At 42.6% G+C, this 19,110-nt stretch overlaps 1 protein-coding gene and 1 long non-coding RNA gene across 3 annotated transcripts; one reads left to right on the top strand and one right to left on the bottom strand.

The window, feature by feature from the left end:
* Positions 1 to 1,911: 1,911 nt before the first annotated feature.
* LOC103355329 (uncharacterized) lies at positions 1,912 to 8,636 on the top strand. Its single transcript, XR_520084.1, has 3 exons — positions 1,912 to 1,957; positions 5,775 to 5,878; positions 8,626 to 8,636. It is a non-coding gene; the product is annotated as an uncharacterized LOC103355329 (long non-coding RNA).
* Positions 2,149 to 15,936, bottom strand: LOC103355330 (ribonuclease inhibitor-like). 2 transcript variants are annotated; one of them, XM_008279081.1, is made up of 5 exons: positions 14,788 to 15,936; positions 5,704 to 5,880; positions 4,614 to 4,787; positions 4,461 to 4,582; positions 2,149 to 2,767 (listed from the first exon to the last, which is right to left on the bottom strand). In XM_008279081.1, exons 1-4 carry the CDS (start codon positions 14,919 to 14,921, stop codon positions 4,549 to 4,551), a joined length of 519 nt encoding a protein of 172 aa, XP_008277303.1. In that variant the 5' UTR covers positions 14,922 to 15,936; the 3' UTR covers positions 2,149 to 2,767; positions 4,461 to 4,548. The 2 variants fall into 2 exon arrangements, with proteins under 2 accessions (XP_008277303.1, XP_008277302.1); XM_008279080.1 differs by having other exon boundaries at positions 4,466 to 4,582.
* Positions 15,937 to 19,110: the final 3,174 nt, after the last annotated feature.

Genomic DNA, 19,110 nt, shown 5'->3' with positions numbered 1-19,110 from the left:
GTCCCTGTACAACCAAAGTGCGAGCTGTGTCCGCATACTTGGCAATAAGTCGGACACGTTTCCAGTGGGTGTTGGACTCTGCCAAGGCTGCCCCTTGTCACCGATCCTGTTTGTGGTTTTCATGGACAGGATCTCAAGGTGCAGTCAGGGAGAGGAGGGTGTCTGGTTTGGGGACCTCAGGATCTCTGCTTTTTGCAGACGACGTGGTACTGTTGGCTCCATCAGACCGTGACCTCCAGCACTCACTGGAGCGGTTTGCAGCCGAATGCGAAGCGGCNCAGTCAGTACAGATGAATCTAGACACAATAAACTGTTGAAGTTGTTTGTCTTGGTGGTGAATTTGGAAATTACTGTTCATTGAAAAGGACTTTAAGGAAGAATCTCAATCTGGCACAGCTGAGGTGTAAAAACATCCATAAAACCTGATCCATGACTTGGTACAGTTCAGTGTTCAATGTTGTCTTAAAAAAACAACCACTAAGATGAGCTTTGGGTACCAGGGAAATTTAATGAAGCAAATATTATCTTAAGCCTTAATCAGAGGTGTGTTCAGTGTCTTCATGGTGGTTTGCAGAAGGAAACTTTTGAAGGTCAACTTTAAGAGTGCATCCACGATGGGAGCAGGCGGGGGTGGCACAAGCCATCTCACCGATTTCAATGAAACTTTGCCAGTTTAAAGGGGTCCACCCAAAACAACTTCAGTCTAAGTTTAAGGAAATTTGGTCAAACTGGGGGGATTTCACCACCCCTCCTTGTTTTTTTTGCAAAAATGACCAAAAATCGCCTTAAAAATGGTCAGAAGTAGAAAGCTCTACTGCTGTGAGAATTCAACCAAATCTTTTCATATTTTCAGTGAATGTTATCCTACCCAAGGACAATCTATTGTCAATGTTTTGTTCTCCTACGACCAGTTTCATCACACAAATCATGTCAGCCAAGACCGCCTCTCTCACCCAACAGTGAAAACTGTTAAAATACCCAAAGTTTAGGCCAAAATATCTCCAATGCCCGAGCACACTTCAAAAAACTGAGCATACCGTCTAAAAGGTGGGACTTCATACTAACATTATCTACAATAAAATCTTCGGGCACTCACTAAATTATTTTACAGGAGGACTGCAAACTTGTCTCCCACCACAGGTTACCCGCTTCAGTTTTTTTCATTATAACGCGTTGATTCTGTAATTATGGCACAGCAACAGACAGAAAATGCCACAAAATGGTTACACACCATACACTTTAATGAAATAGAACCAATTATATTTAATTGCTTAAATAAAAACAAATACTTTGCCCACCACAAGGTACCCACGTACATTTTTTTTTTATTATATCGTACCAATTCGGTAACAATGGCACAACAACAGACAGAAAATGCTGCAAAATGGTTGCACACCATAAACTTTAATGAAATAGAACCATTTTGAAAGCTTTTGTTTGACCTTAGCCATAAAAATAAGAATCGGCTGCTTAAAAATGACCTCTGTTATTGTATAAGTGAACTATGTGACGGGACTCACTCTTGGCTAAGTCAAACCAGGAGTCATAGAACACTATCAAAACGCTTCCTTTGTCTGTATTTGAATGTGAGAATGATTTTNCTTCAAACTGATCTGAGTTCAGAGGATCTTCTGGATCCAGATGTGACTCTTCAGCACAAATTACAAACGTTCATTGACTTTAACTAACACTGAACATTTTCTACAGTTTCTGATACAAACACTCAGCTTTTGTCACAACAAACTGAATTCAGGACAAAAAGCAGAAAACATGAACCAGAGCAGATTGACAGCTTCATGGATGAAGTTCTGTTTGAACATAAATGAGCTTCAGTTGTCATTAAACACATCAGATCTCCAACAGTAACAGACAGACAGTGAACTGACCTCAGAGTCTGCAGGCTGCAGTCTGGACTCTCCAGAAAACCACACAGATGCTTCACTCCTGAATCCTGCAGGTCTTTGTTCCAGCCCAGGTCCAGATGTTTCAGATGGGAGGGGTTGGACTTCAGAGCTGAGCCCAGAGAATCACAGCTGATCTCTGACAAACTGCAGTCCATCAGTCTGAATAAAGAATAAAAGATGTGAGTTGAGGAGACAAAGTTTCTGCTTGAAATCATTCACAGTTTCATCATCTGTTCGCAACAAACACAAGCAAAAACACTGACATTTATTTCACTTTCTGCTCAGAGTCACACAAACACACAATCAGGAAACGTGGACAAAATGAGGCTCCACACTCTGAAACGTCTCCATGGTTTCACAACATGAACATATTTCAATCAGGACTCTACATTCAGATGCTTTCATTACTGATCATGTGTCACTGATGGAGGAACGTGTCCATCACAGCGTTCAGAGGACCAGGTGACGTCTTCACACTGTTTTCTCAAACACAAACATCTTCACTTGAAATGACACAAAGCAGAGAAAAGAAGACAATCAGCAGAAAGTCCAGCAGAACATGTTCCCGTTGCTCCCTGATCAATGATTTCAACTATTCATCAAGTGTCTCAACATCTGCTGCTGGATTTTCTGTTCATTGAACAAGTGATGGATCAGCTTCACATTTCATTAGCAGCAGCATCAAACGGCTGCATCTTGGATGTGAACATTTCACTTTGTCAAACATCACATGGCTTCATCCAAGTGTTGAAGCAGCAGATGCTGAATATTAGTTTGTGTCTCACAGGCTGAGAGCATCTTCAGTTACAGCTCCAACAATCAGTCCACTGTTTGATGAGTCCACGGACACAACATGAGAAACACTTCCATTAGGGGTGAGCATATGACGATATTAGATCATGAAGGATTAGAACATGTAGACGATCTGCCAAAGTGAGGAGATCGTATGGATTGTTTGGGTCACATTCTATAAATTGCAGTTCTATGCTGATGCACCGACGCACCAGACGTATTACATTGTCAACCTGACCGACCAATCATAGTGAATTACGGGCAGTGACACAATTTGACACAATAGAGATGGCTGCGCACATGGACACAGTGGCTCCTTCAGAAGACAGCAAGAGTGAAGGTTTTGAGTGTCTTGTCTCTCCCAGACATTCATTCTGCAAAACTTACAGTCGAGAGACTTTGCTGAACATCCCGGCAATGAACGTTGCTAAAATTGTGGCGCTCGCTTGTTATGTGGACACACAACACCAACACGGAGTCCAATCGGAGTCTATGCCGGCAGCTACCCAAGAGAGAAGGAAGCGGTACGAACGTAAACAAAGGAGGAGGAAGAGAGCCGGGATCCATGATAGGCTAAAGGCTAACCCCTCCAGACCAGCAGGACCGTCCTCCTACTCTCCAATGTCCGCTCCCTCCACAACAAGCTGGACGAGCTACGTTTGCTGAGAGAAACCCTCAGAGAGTGGAGGGACTGCTGTGTGTTTGCTTTAACAGAAACATGGCTCCATGACAACATCCCAGACGGACATACAGCTGGAGGGACATCGTTCCTGGCGGACGGACAGGCAGCTGGCTCTGAATCTTTCCAGAGCCGCTGCAGGAGCAGGACACTGAACATTGTCAGGACTCCTCACACCCTCCCCATAAACTGTTTGAACTGCTGTCATCAGGAAAACGTTTCCAGAGCACTGAAGGAATGAAGCTCCAGAATGATCAACAGCCTCATTCCACAAGCTGTCAGAATGCTGAACTGCTGATCCAGACATGCAAACACTTCTTTATTTAATTGCTTTTAGTTATTGGATCCTGAAGAAACGCTCTCTTATCTCGTTTGTACTACTGTGTATGTACAGCTAAATGACAATAAACTTGATTCGATTGATTTGAATGTCTTACCTGCCTCCTTGTTTGTGTATGTAGCCACATGGTGAGCCATGGCTGAAAGCCAAACAGAGGAGTTGGTCGCTAAAAAAAATTCCACTTCCATTATATGGAAGTGTTTTGGCTTTTCCCCAAATGACAAAGCGCAAACAAAGGTAATTTGCAAAGTTTGCACAGAGACGATTCGCACATCGAATGGCAACAAGATGAACTTGTTCAATCACTTGACGAGAAAGCACCCTCAACAGTATGCTGAGAGCCATACGGGACCGACGGCAGCACCGCAGCCAGAGGCAGCAGCTGGACCCAAGCAGACAACGTTAACACAGGCATTTGATAAAGGCACTCTGTATGAGAAGACAAGCAAGCAGTGGAAAGAGGTACCAGAAGCAGTTACCTTTTATCTTGCAAAAGATATGGTTCCGTTCAAGACAGTAGAAAACGAGGGGTTCAAATGCCTGCTCAAAGTAGTTGACCCGCGGTACCAGCTAAATTGTCTGTTTTGTTTTTCTTCTAGGACTGTTTTACATACAGAAATGGTTTGGTTGCACTCACCACAAATTTGGAAATTAGTCTCAAAAATACATGTAAGATTGTGATAAAATTGAAATTGTGATTTTGAAAAAAAAATTGTGATATGATATTTTTGCCATATTGCCCAGCCCTAACTTCCATCATGGTTGGAGTCATTTATCCAGTAAAACAGCAAACTGGTTCCAGTTGGTCCACTGTCAACACTTTCTGCTTTCCGTCACATCAAGTGAATCTTTGTTGTTTTGGACTGACTCAGCACACAAAGAAAACATGATGTCTGACCTCAGAGTCTGCAGGATGCAGTCTGGACTCTCCAGAAAACCACACAGATGCTTCACTCCTGAATCCTGCAGGTTGTTGTTAGTCAGGTCCAGATGTTCCAGATGGGAGGGGTTGGACTTCAGAGCTGAGACCAGAGAATCACAGCTGATCTCTGACAACCTGCAGCCCTCCAATCTGAATAAAGAATTAAAGATGGAGACAAAATCAGTGATGATCCATCAGATGTGTTCAGATTCTGAATGTGCAGATCAACATGACTTTGTCCTCATCAATGAGCTTTTCTCTCCAACCAGCAGAGTGACTTTGTCCTTCTGTTATTGTGGATCATCATCATGTCAGCTTCTACACACATCATCCAGATGTCAGCACAACATCCATCCAGCTGTTCATGTCCACACACATCAACAACATGCTGCTGACCTCAGTCCACTCTCTCATCACAGGACCAACATCACATTTCACATGTTGGACTACAAACTTTTCATCTTTCATTCATTCCATCACCTTCTTCTGTTGTTTATCAGCTTGGTAGCTTTGTGTCATTAAAATCTCCAGTGTGTCATCAGACAGCAGCCTCATGCCATGTGTACGTTACAGAGGGATTCTGCTTCCTGCTGTCCACACTGACTGTCTACTGCTCTCTTCCTCACACAACTCCACTGGAAGGAATCAGTTGATGAGCTCAGCTCACACTAACATCCAGCTTCAGCTTCTGACTGACACACATCAAGTGAGCGTCCACCAAAGTTACAGACTGTTGAAAACTAAAGTCCCTCTTTGACTTCCTGAGGCTCCACTGCAGCTCAGCACCAACACTGTGGAAACACCAACATCCTGACTGGATGTGAGGAACTCAGACTGCTGAAGCCTCACATCACTTTACATCAGCTTCACATTCAGACACACAGCAGGACTGTGGATTCAGTCCTCCATCTGGGAACACTGCAGTCAGCTGATCAGGGCGTTTATTCACAGACGCTTCAAGGAATTCAAACATCTTCAGACTGTTTTCAGGAAAATCCTCAAAATTTATCAAACTTCAGGTAAGTATCTGAACTGAATAAATTCCACCAACAGCCAGTGAACTGACCTGAGAATCTCCAGTTTACAGTTTGGACTCTTCAGTCCATCACAAAGACGTTTCACTCCTGAATCCTTCAGGTCGTAGTTCCTGCTCAGGTCCAGTTGTGTCAGATGGGAGGGGTTGGACTTCAGAGCTGAGGCCACGACTTCACAGTGACTCTCTGAGAGTCCACAGTAAGAAAGTCTGTCATGACATAAAAGATAAAACATGTTATTATGAGAGACTCTTTATGTTTCCTGCTGAGAAGAAAACGTTGTGTCCTGTTTCTACTGTGACTCAGGATATTGTGACTGAGTGGAGCTCAGTCAACAGGTACAGCTGAAAGATGATGATGTCTCTGCTGTGGACCTTCTGCTGCCAGCTTCACCTCCATCACTCAACATCTACAGTCTGCTGCCAAACGCTGCACAAATCAGACTGATCACTGCACAGCATCACACCTGAACATCATCAATATGATCATCAGTAAATACTCTGCTGTGATGACAGACCACTGTGGGAACTTTTCTTCTCAACATTCTGTCATCAGCTTCTCAACAACATGTTCAGCACAAACACCAAGAACAAAGCAAGGAGGTTGAATTATTTCCAGCAGAACGTCACACAAACATGTGCTCAGGGTTTGTAGCATTAAAAACACAACTGTGATCTCTGTGTGTCTCAGATCTCTGGAAACAGTCGGACTTCTAGCGTTGTGCTCTGATATATTCACACCTCTGAGCATTTTCTCATACGACTCTTCTCTGCATCAACAAGACACAAAACAGCAGAGTTTCACTCTGAGGAACTGAACATCAGGAAAGATGTCAAATGTGGACTCTGGAACACGACTTCCCTCTTTGAAATGAAAAGCTGAGTTCAGAATCAGTAAAATGCTCCATGACTCAGTTCCACACACTTTGCAGCGTCAGTTTTTGTCTGATCAGCACTTTACGGAGCCTCATGTCCAAGTTAACAAGCTTTAGATAGAAACTGTTGGACAAGAGACTGAATCACTTCACTGATCTCAGGATGATTCTCTGGAACCAAACCACTGCTACAGCATCACCATCGTCTCATCACTGTCAGCTAGAGTCATGTTGAAATCTTACACTCAAAAAAAAGAATAAATACAGTGGGATCAAATAAAAAAGAAAAATAATTTGAAATATAAACTCAGAATTCAAATTAAAAATCCATAACAGTGACAGCAATAGTTCATCATTTCTGTCAGAGCTCAGAAGTGTTGTTGGTTCATGATCCAGATCTTCAGTTAAACTCTGAAGAGCAGTGAAATCATCTGGTAGAAGCTGTTTGTCTGATGAAATCAGACTGATTTCAGAGGCTCCTCATGTGATCAGAACTTCACTGCTTCACTGAAAACTGTAAAATGCTTCCACATGAAGAACCTCTGCAGTTCTTCTTGTGTTCCAGCAGATCTGCATGTTTCCTCCATCAGCCAAAGGAAGAAACGGAAGAACAAACTGTTGAATGGAACAATCAGTAGAATAAAATAGAACAACTCTTCATTTACGGATCAGCTTCAAACACAACCATCTAAAACCTACTTTTTCACAGCGTTTGAAGCAGCCGCCATTTTGACGCCGTCAGCCTTTTGAGGAGAGTTTTTAGTACTTTTAATCACCACGTCCTGTAGTTTGTGCTGGACGAGCTCTGATCTGCCAGACACTTTAAATGCGTGCTCCGAGTTCCACTCAGACCGTGTGCCACAACGGCCCAACACGCATGCCACCTCAACTCGCCATGAAACAGGAAGTGGCGTATAACTAGGCCGTATGTGCTCCGATCTGCCCTAAACTCGACATGCTGGATCAGAGTCCAGCCCGACCGCGGTTCTGCCAAACCCTAACGTGTGTGAAGGCCGACAATCATACGACAAAGACCTGACCACCGCTGCTTGCAGCTTTAATTTTACTACATCTCCTCATGAAGTGCCTCTGATGGGCACCAAACTCTACATTTTAAAACTCCTGTTGGTGCCAATCAGAGGAAAACAATTCAGCCTCTTCCGGTGAAAAATAAAGGTTTTATGTTTGGTGAAACATCAGGGAAGACAGAAACATTGACATGTTCTAACAAACCTCCACCATCATATAACTGGTTAGTGTTATTCTACCAGAGCAGCTATATGTGAGTCCAGATTTTACACATGGTCAGCTCAATCAATATTCACCACTTTAAAAGAAATGAGTCCAACTGAAGACGGTCAGACGTGGAGCATTCNTGCACATGCTGCTCATAGTGGACTGGGCCATGAAGTTCATTCCAACCAGTTTTTGGGAAACGCAGCACGACTGGTTTGGAAAGAAGGGAAGTCCTGGCATCTATCGGTAAATATCATAAATAATAAAATATCGTAAATAATAAATCAGAAACACACTTAAATTTAGTTGTTGAGCAGCTTTTGTCCCTTCAGTTACTGAGAAATAATCAGAAAACAGAACCAACAAATCTGCAAAAATGAGTTTTCATGAGTTCAGGTCCTTCAGTCTCCAGTTTCTGATTCCTGAAACTTCAAGAAGTTTAGATTCATAAATATTTGTGGCAGCTGAAGCTGTAAAGAGACGATAATATCCCAAATATATAAATAAATATATATATATATATACAGTCATGGAAAAAATGATTAGACCACCCTTGTTTTCTTCAATTTCTTGTTCATTTTAATGCCTGGTACCACTGAAGGTATATTACCTGAAGAATACAATGAACACGACAAAAAATGCAGCTGATTACATAATACTTTATGTCCTATTTGACATGCTAAATTTAATTGTATTCCCAGGGTATATAAAAGGCCATTTCATGTCATGAGCAGCACTGCACATGCAAAGGCCTAGAGTGGTTTCCTGTTTACATTCAAGCTGTAGCACAACTCAGAAGTTGTCAGCTGTCACATAATGCCAAAAACAAAAGAATTATGTGAAGCTACAAAGGTTGCCATCTTGGCACTGCTGGAAATTGGCATGAGTGAGAGACAGGTAGCGAAAAAACTGAAGATCTCCACGACAGCTGTTCATTACACCAAGAAACAACAACCCCAACACGGTACTAACACATTGCCAGCTGGTCATGGCAGGAAATGCCTTTCTACCCACGAGATGACCGTGCACTCATTAGTTCTGTGTCAGGAATCGTCGTCAGACGTCCAGGGACCTTAACAATGAGTGGGCACTGTGGAGAAATGTGACTTATTAAGCAAGGACAGTTGGAAATCGACTTCTTGAAGCTGGTCTGAAGTCACACAGGGCACAGAAGAAGTCCTTCATCAACCAAAGGCAGAGGAGGTTACTCTTTGCTGGGGATTACAAGGATTGGACCGTTGATGATTGAGCTAAGGTTCTCGTCAGTGATGAATTCAATGTTCAGCTGATGCCCACTCCAGCCAACTTACTGGCTAGGAGGAAGCCTGGAGAAGCCTACAGACCAGACTGTCCTGCCTCTACAGTAAAAAATGGGGGTGGATCAGTGACCATCTGGGCTTGTTTCAGTTTGAGTGGAACAGGGCAAATGCAACTGTGTGAAGGGCGAATGAACCAGGTCATGTACAGAGCTGCTCTACATCAGCTGGAAAACTCTTTCCTGCCTCCAGTGACTGGACTTTCCAATAAGACAATGTTAAAGCCTGGATGGAGAACCAGAGCACTGGAACCATGCCTTGGTCACTCAATCACCAGATCTACATCCAGTTGAAAATCTGTGGAAAAATCATCAAATGCAAAATGGAGAACCACAGGCCCTGAAACAATGCAAATTAGTTTGAATTTGTGCCACAGGAATGGGCTGCTGTGACAGCAGAACAATGTCAGAAGCTGGTGGAGAGATACCAAGACGCATGGCTGCAGTCAACAAAACCAACAGTTACACAATCAAGAACTAACTCCTGTGTGTATCATGTGACTAAAACAGACAGAAAAGAAAACACAGAATGCCTAAAAGCACTGTTTTTGGCAGATTTTGGTAGATTTTGGTTATTATCAAGAAAACCATAGAAAATGGTTAGATTGGATAATAATCCATTGTTTCTCTCCACACCAGGGAAATTTGCATTGTCACAGCAGCAAAATTTTAAAAAAGAACAGAAGAACACAGCAGCACTAAAAATATACATAATAATAAAAATAACAATAATAACAATACCAGCTCTTAAATTAAACTCTATTGAGCTGTTTCTGTTGTTATCATTACATTCATCCAAACAAATGTACCTTCAGTTACACCAGGCATTAAAATGAAGAAAACAAGGGTGGTCTAATAATTTTTTCCATGACTGTATAATGCCTCCATCAGCCTTTTGAGCCTTCCAGTTGGAGACTACAAAGGCTGCAGCATTTGATACTGTTGTTATTTTACCTGATAATGATATCAAGTACACAAAGTACACAATTTGTCCAAATGCAACTTTTTCAAATAAACTTTTAAATCCATAACTTGTTAGAAAGTACTGTTTGAGTTGAATAAACCTTCAAAACTAAAGTACTTGGACATCAAGTAGTACTTTGTGTGGAGTACTTCTTGAAAAAACCACTAAAGTATTTCTGGTGGAATCAGCTTTTCAGACCAGAAGTGGTGCGCTTCAGCGTTCATCCACTGAGGGAGGTGACCATGTTTGGACACCAAGGAAACTAAATGTGCAACAAACTCCTCCTCCAACCCTGCTGCTGATAAACTAGTTCATGATTAATCTGATCCCCTGAAGTCTGACCAACAGAATCAACCATAACATCATCATATAAAAGTTGCTCTTCTGTATTTCTGTCTCTTTTATTTGCCTTTTAATCCGTGTTTTCTCTGTATTGATGTATTCTGAGAGGTTTGGTCTCCTGCTTTATGTACAAACTGATGAGATGCTGATTTACAGCAGAGTTCCTGAACAGTGATCACAGATCACCTGCATAGTCTTTAATATGCTGCTCTGTTGTCACTGAAACTACTGCACACTGTGTCCACACTCATATATTCATAGAGAACATTTGAATTCATCACTTTGTTCCTGAGAGTTTAAAGACTGAAGGTTGAATCTGTCCAACTTGACTGTTGACTCTGAGCTACTTTCCAAGGAAGGAACAGCTGACCTGGACTGTAATGACATGTGGATCTGATCTGATCATAAACCAGCTCAGTCTTTTCCTCCTGATCTCTTTCCACATTTATTAGACCAACTCATGCAGAGCTCAACTTGATAAACATGATAAACTGCTGGATCGAAAATACGGTGAAACTAAAACATGTTAATGTGGAGAGAAAGTTTCCACTCACCTCCTCTGGAAACAGTCAGAACCACCAGCAGAAACACTGAAACCTTCATCATCATCATCCTGATTGTTTCACGTTTCACAGCAGATCTTGAAGGTAAAAGACTGAACTTTAGACTCCTGATGTCAAGGAGAGAATCTGTAAATGTGACGTCTATTCTAAAGATTTCATCCAATCAGGTTTGTATCTTCAGACAAGGAGGCTGTCCTACAGAGAGAAGGAAAACACCTGAGTGCTGCGTTATCAGGAAAGAAGCAGCCATATAACTCCAACTTTGTTCCATGAAGTTCAGGTCATGTGATGTTTTTTTCTGCACAAAATGAAACCATCGTCTGCAGCTGCTTCAGTCGACATGTTTTAATACAGAACAATGAGGAACATAAACATTTATGATTATAAAAAGCTCTGCTGCTGCAAATGATGCCAGACAGCAATGAAAACTGCTAAACGTGTATTAATATATTTATTTTCCTGATCGATGCAGCTGATTATTGATAACTGACAGCTGCACATTAAAACTATTAAACCTCATATATTTAAACCTGATCTTGTGTTGAAGTGTGTTTAGGTCTAATTCTGTCCCATGATGCAGGAAATCACTTTAGTTTTAGACCAAATCAAAGTGAACTCAATGTTATTGACTGAATATAGTCTGTAATAAATACCAGCAGAATAATAACCGTTTTCTAATCAGTGTTAAAGATTCTAGATGTTTAAAAATACAGTGATGTGACTCTGAGCTACTTCACTGAACACCTCCAGTGTGGATCAGTCAAATTAATGCCGTAATTTACTGACAGTCTTTGTTCAACATCCTCCTTCAGACTGACGTCTCACTGATCGTTTGTCGCTTGTCCTTCCACATGAGGAGACTGTTGATGCAACTGTTGAGGCGTCTTCGTTTTTTGAGATAGAAGACAAACAACTTCTCTCCTTTAACGTTGTTTACTCTACAATGTAATTATGTATTGGATCAAGGATCCATCATTGGTTCAGAAAACCACAGTCACCCCAGTAGTACTGCTAGGTAGCATTATCTGAACGTAGTGTGAGTGAGTGAGTGAGTGAGTGAGTGAGTGAGTGAGAGAGAGAGAGAGAGAGAGAGAGAGAAGCTGCATTCCTTCTATCTGACCTGGCATAACCTCCATGTGTTCAGTCCTTCAGGACCTGGGACTGATGCTTGAATCCTTCTCTCAGCACAACTCAACCATTAATACACATTAAATGGTGTCAGTGTCAATGCTAAGCTAGCAGTGCCTTTATAAAATAATACATTCCAACACAGTCAGCATCCATCCATCCATTATCTATACACCGCTTAATCCTCATTAGGGTCGCGGGGGGNTCATTTGGAGAAAAACATCCAGATTTGACGACAGTGCAGAAGCTCAGATGGTCACAGAGAACAGTCGAAGTGAGGCTGCTGTTCTGTCTGAATTCAGCCTGGAATAAAAATGCTGCTTCCTTTTATTATCAACTCCAGTGAATTCTTTTCCTGTCAGCCGTCTGATTAAAGTCTGATCTGCCTGCAGGTTGCTGTTAATACAAACTCAACACTTTGAGCAGTAACTTCACAGTAACAGCCTTCCCTCACAGACAGCTGATCCTGTTCTTCACTGTTTTACCGTCACATTGGGCAGCTCAGCTCAGCTCAGCTCAGCTCAGCTCAGCTCAGTTTTGAACTCAGAGTAGAAATAAAAACTGTGTGAGAGCAGCAGCCTCAGACACACAGCGTTCAGCTTTCAAACATCTGAATCATTAGAACAACGAACCGATGAAGACAAACCACAACATCAGCTACACATCTGAAGAACATTCTTTCACTCTGTGAAAATATTAATAATATATAGCTAAAAACCATATATAGAACTTCCTTCATCCTAAAACCATCATCTTCCATCAGGTCAGTTTACAGCAGAAACAGTTTCTTACTTTGTGTCTGAAGGTTCTGGTTCTTCACTGAAATATGGAGGATCTTCTTTGGACCCGTCACTCTTCATAGACAGACGGCTGGATGCTGCTCTCTGTCTCCTGAAAAACATTTGTTTTCTCATCAATCACTGATCAATCCTCTGATCATAGTTTTAAATACACAAACTGCAGATGAGATGGTGAATGTTTGCAGTCGTCCTCCTTGATCAGATCACAGCTTTTCTACTGTCAGAGATGCTGAGAGGAAAACAGGACAAATGTTTTCTATTTGTGTCAAAAAAACCTTTTAAGAGTTCATTTTAATACACCAACGAAAATCAACCATCAGGGATAGAGAATATAACTGACAGATGTAGATAAAAAGGAGTCGTATGAATAAGTTAGAGGTAGTTTTCTTACTTTGTGTCTGAAGGCTCTGGTTCATTACTAAAATATGGAGGATCTACTTTGGACCCGTCACTCTTCATAGACAGACGGCTGGAGGATGGAAACTCCTCCTCCTCCTCCTCACAAACATTCATCTTGTGGACTTCAGTCAGTCTGAGAGGAAAACCAGCAACACTCAGTGAGTCAAGTTCCAGTCGGCTCATTTCTAACTGTCATGTCATCAGGAGAACTGATCACTAGAACCTGGTTAGTGGATCAGAGAAACATGTTGTCAGCAGGTAGTTCTCCTGGAGATCACCTGTTTCTCTGCTGTGTTTACATGGAACCAGCTTTCTAAGCAGCTTCTTGCATGTGTGTAGAGACCTTCTGAGCTAACACTGGCTCTTGTGCATGTAGAAGAACAGGAAGCTGTGAGAGCAGCAGCCAAACAACCACAAAGCAGCAGCAGTGGAGCATCCAAGAGGAATTATTCAAGTAAAATGTGATGAAGGAGGGCAGCATCTTTAAACATCTGGATGGAGGAAACATTCTGTGAGGATATTTTAATGTAGAGTCTTCAATAAAACACAGAAATATGTTCAGATCAACCTCCTTTCATTCTGGTCTACTTTTACAGGGATCTCTACACTCAGTGTCCAGTTTATTAGACACACTGAGCTGAACATAATGCAGTATAATACTGCAGCTTTACCAGAATACCACAGCGCTGTAGAGGTGCAACGTTCAGCTTTGTTTGGAGTTAAAGTTCATCAGCACATCAGTAAAACAGGTTCAACATGATGAGATGAGATCAGCGTTACTGATCCTCACTCCTGTGGCTGTTCCAGGACTTCCAGAATACTGTTGATCATTAACGAAGTAATGCACATTATAGAGTGAAACACAAGTAAACCGAACGTTCTCATGAAGGACAGATCAAATGAGGACCTTTAATGGCCCTTTAAGGGACAGATGAAAAGCAACATCAGTATGGAAGCAAACTGTCATTTACAGGGTTAAAATCCTGAAAATGAATGAATATTTGGTATTTATGATCAGGACTGATGCTGATTAATAATCTAGCTCAGTCAAAGTGGACAATAATATTAATATATAACAGATTTATGGCAGCTGTTGTCCTTCAGGTCCTCTGTGTAACATATTAAATCTGATGAACTGAGGCTGATCAAGGTCTACCAGGATGTTTATGATCCAGGGAGGAGCTCACGTGGAGTTTGTTCATGCAATAAAACTTTGATATTTTCTTTTATCTGTTTATGGCGGTTTGCATGTGATGAACCATCCAATGATGTTCTTCTTTCTGCAAATGAAGTGTGTGTTTCTGGTACATATCACTGCTGTTGCAGCGCTCAGGTCTAATACACACATACAGATAGAAGAAGTGTGAAGCTGTCAGAGCTTTGCTGTGTTAGTGGTAATACAGCAGTTCAACTGATCTGACAGACGCAGCAGCATTTTGTCTTCCAGCTCAGTGAATCAGCTTCAGGTCGGTTTACAGCAGAAACAGTTTCTTACTTTGTGTCTGAAGGTTCTGGTTCTTTACTGAAGTTTGGAGGATGTCTTCTGGGCCGGTCACTCTTCACAGACAGACAGCTGGATGCTGGAGGCTCTGCTCCGTCCTCCCGTTCCTTCGAATCACTCATCTTCATCACTCAGTGTGAAAGTTAAACCAGCAACACTGAGTTTGACTCACAACACAAGAACCAGGACAAACAAACCTGTAAAGAGTCACAGTTCAGACTTTCAGATGAGGAAATAAAACCCAGAGTCAGAGTGGAACAGAACCAGTCAACAGTCCACCTCCTGAATGAAAAGATCCTGATGTTCTGTTGCAGTCCACAGACAAACAGCTGACTGAGAGACTCTGACAGCAGAACAATATTAATGATGGACCAACACTCACCTTGTTTTCCTCCTCTGTCAACTGTCAAATGGAGTTTGAACTCACTGAAAGCTTTGATTGTTTTCTCCCTGAGCTCTGTACCTGGATCACCTGAGCAGAGCTGCTCCTCCTCTCTAATAAACACAACAGATCAGGACTGATGTTCACCAGGACTTTGTGTTCCTGTTGGTTACTCATTAAACAGACACTGAACACCAGAGTTTCACTGACACCTGCATCAAATCACAAACTCACAGCTCCTGCTCACCATCCATCACTTGGACTCAACGTATTTACAACCACAGACCTCAGAGCTCCATCCAGGAACATCCATAGAAATGAACACAGCTGCTGCTCCACACTAAACGCCCCTGTGGCTCCAGAGTTGATGGTTTCTGCTGCAGGACACTGATCACTGTAGCTTACACTAACACAGGTCCTCCACTCACCATCACAAACTGAAGACTAAACTGAGAACAGATGCAGAGGAGCTGCTGACTGTGTCGCAGGAAAGTATATATTTAAGATGTTCCACATCTGAATGAGAAAGTGGATCCATAATGTGTCACATGGATCTAGATCAATATTCACACAGTGACAGACAACCATGCTGGCTGATGGAAGATGTTTGTATAAAAGCTGAATCCTGCTCAGACCAAATCCTGGAACCAAACAACAGCTGAACAGAATAATGGTGAACAGAAAACAGCCCCACATGTCCTTATGAGGAAAATATGATGTTATATGATGTGAACACGACAAGCACAACACAACATCAGTGTCTGACAGACAGCTACTTTACTGAGCACACAAAACAACACGACAACAGCACCAGTGGCCTGTACTATGAAGCGAGATCAACATATCCAGGATGTCTTTCAGAGATCCAGCTTGACTAACCCTAACAACAGCACTCAGGACAACCGGTCCTACGACGGTAGTTATCAACTCGGTAAGTCAATCCAGGTTTGTCTGATCTGAGTATGAGTGTGTGCACATAAAATGGGCGGCGTTATCGGCCTCTGACCAATCATGACTATGGACAAGTCTGGCTGCAGAGCGGCTCACTTTACCGCTGAGGAGCAGAATACAATCTTTGCATAAGATGAAGAATATAAATCTGACTTTTTTTTTTTTTTTTTACTTTCATCTGCAGCGGTGTGAAGAGGACATGGGAACAAATGAAGAACAAACATAAAAACATGATTCAAAGCGGTGTAGCTTATTAACGTATCCTACCAATACAAGCTTCAATGCTAAAGTCAGTTTACTGTTGTGGGGTGAGACTAGTATGGAAAAAAATATGAAATAGCTTTGACATTGCCTGTAGCCAACAGGAAAATAAATGAAGGGAGACAGGAGCTCATAGAGATCCTCATCAAGGTGCACTAAGGGGTTTTGCCGGTCCCAAAAAACCCTCACACTCCTCAGTGATCCCTCACATCTGCTTCGATGTGTAGCGGGTCTTCAATAAATGCTGATGCTATTATGTTGAGAACTGCTTCTGAAACTGATTCTGCTCCTTCTGAAGTTTTACGGGAGAGAACTGATTTTCAGTGGGGGGGGGGTTACCCAGTGATCTCAACCTCCAACAGAACCTGCCGTTCAGCATAAGTTACCATGGTGATGTACCGGGTAAGAAGTGAACCGCTGTCGTAGGACTGAAAACCAGGGATTTAACCTGAAGTTACCTCGCTAACCCCAAATCCTACTTTGAAGAACAGGCCCCAGGAGACAACAGGACCAACACAAGTTCAGCACACAATCAACAGAAACTAAAACTCCAGTGTTCTGATCCACAGTGGACTCTGTCGCTAACAGTTACCTGCAGTGAGCTCAGCTTCACCAGAAACACTCTGCTGCTGCTGCTGCCTCACTGTCCTCAACAACAGTCAGATCCACTGAGCCACACTCACAACATCCTCAGGTGGCATCTGTGGCTGGAGCTCCTCTTCTTCACGTCTAACCTGCTGACAACAAAACACACTTTAACATCCAAAACTCAACCAGTCACATGTTAAGTGAAAACATTTAAGCTCACATAAATAGAGTCTCACAGCTACACAGCTATTGTGTATCTAGTCTGTGGTGAGGAACACTGACACCTAATGATTGTGTCTCCAGCCTGGTCTGATCCCAGTCTTATTATCAGTCCTGTCACACAGTACACTGACTGCACATTAACTCAACTACACGTCTTCAATGGGATTTTCTTTGGAAGCTACTTTCTACTGTCTGGATTCACACAACCAGCATCATTAATGTGACTGGAAGGTGAACTATTCACAACGTAAAGCAAACAAACACACTGCATTGAAACACAACAAGAACACAACATCAGCAGCAGTCAACAAGTGTGGAGCTGTTATCAGGAAATATGACCACACCGTGAACCACCATAATTGCTTTAAATACTCACCACTGATGGAATATGATATGAATGAGACATAAACTGGTCCTTTTCTATTCAAAAGTGATTCTTGCAAATATAAACAGAGATAAATTAGGCCTCATCCTAGAACTGTACAAAGACATTTAATCTGTGTAATGATATAACTTCATACAAGCTGTACAGTAGACAGAGCTGAGGCCAGAATAATCCTGCATCACAATGAAGTGTTTTTGTGTGGAATCGTCCTTGGATCAACCTTTTAAATTACACCTATATTTGGAGAGAAATCATCCTTCGAACTAAATTGCTCATTTCACTGATCCTTCATTGTGGTAGGTGGCGCTGTCTTGAAACAAAGGCTCTCAACGTGCGGCCGTAAAGGAAACTGCGGCCCGAGGAGTGCGGTCCCACGTGTCCCCTGGGGCGCTTTTCCACGCGAGGGATCGCGTCGCTCGGCGTGCACCAGCGGGCCATTATGTGGTCACATGACGCAGCTCTCCCATTCACCAGACACCAGTCCTGTAGAAGCGGCCAACTAACACGTTCAACAGCGGCTTGTTTAGCTGTTTTACGAAAGTTTCGCGATGCGTCGGACCGCCACTCCCCGTGTCTCATTTGCATAAAGTAGAAGTCAAGTCTACTTTATGCAAATGAGCTGCAGGTAGCTTGTTGGCGATGCTACGCCTCGTCGCTCAAAACGCCCCGCGACGCTCCAGAACAGGACGCGCCGTGGAGCGTTTCACCAGAATGGGTAGCGGGATTTTGCCAGATCCAGTGGACACATAGCAGCGTGATAGTCTCCAGCCCCGAGTGAGGATTAAGGTGTCTAGATAACGGATGGATGGATGGATGGTTTTCACGGTAAAGATAATCATTGCTGGAGCGCTGCTGTAGCTCACCTGGTTGCGCTGGCGTCCCATGCACAGGGCTACAGTCCCGATGTGGAGGTTATGAGCTCGAATCCCGCTCATGGCGCTTTCCCACACTTCCTGCCCCCATTCTTCTTCCCCACTTTCCTGTCTCTCACTTCACTATCAAATGACTGCACAAAGCCAAATATAAATATATATAAAAAAATCAGAGTAGATGAGCCGCTGCTGCTCCAGTTGCACATTAACTGCGATGCGTGATTCAGTACTGAGAAACGGCTTAAGTTTTTTTTATACTTGATTTCAACAAACAAAAAAAAAACCTACGCCACAGTGAGGGGCTGGTACCGACATATGTAACTGATACGTCGTCATGCGGCGGCTCCACGCAGAAAATCAAACATCTGCGGACTTGTGCTTAAGATGTGTTTATTTACCACTGTACCACTACAGCCTTTGCTATACACACACTTATATCCATAACTTGCATGAAACCAAACAAAGGGCTTAAAGACTAGTCTCTAAACGACGACGGTCAAAAACTGTGTGCTTCTCCTGGTTAGCAGCACACCTGAGGAGTAATTACCTCTTCTTCTGTTTATACATTTTCCATGTGCTGCTGTCCAATACGCCACCAACTGTGGCAGTCGAGGAATGACCTGAACACACATACAAATGGCTCCAGTACTTACTAA

This window comes from Stegastes partitus, unplaced genomic scaffold (genome assembly GCF_000690725.1).
Source record: "Stegastes partitus isolate 25-593 unplaced genomic scaffold, Stegastes_partitus-1.0.2 Scaffold143, whole genome shotgun sequence".
NCBI lineage: Eukaryota > Metazoa > Chordata > Actinopteri > Pomacentridae > Stegastes > Stegastes partitus.
This window is presented reverse-complemented; position numbering and strand designations above follow the sequence as displayed.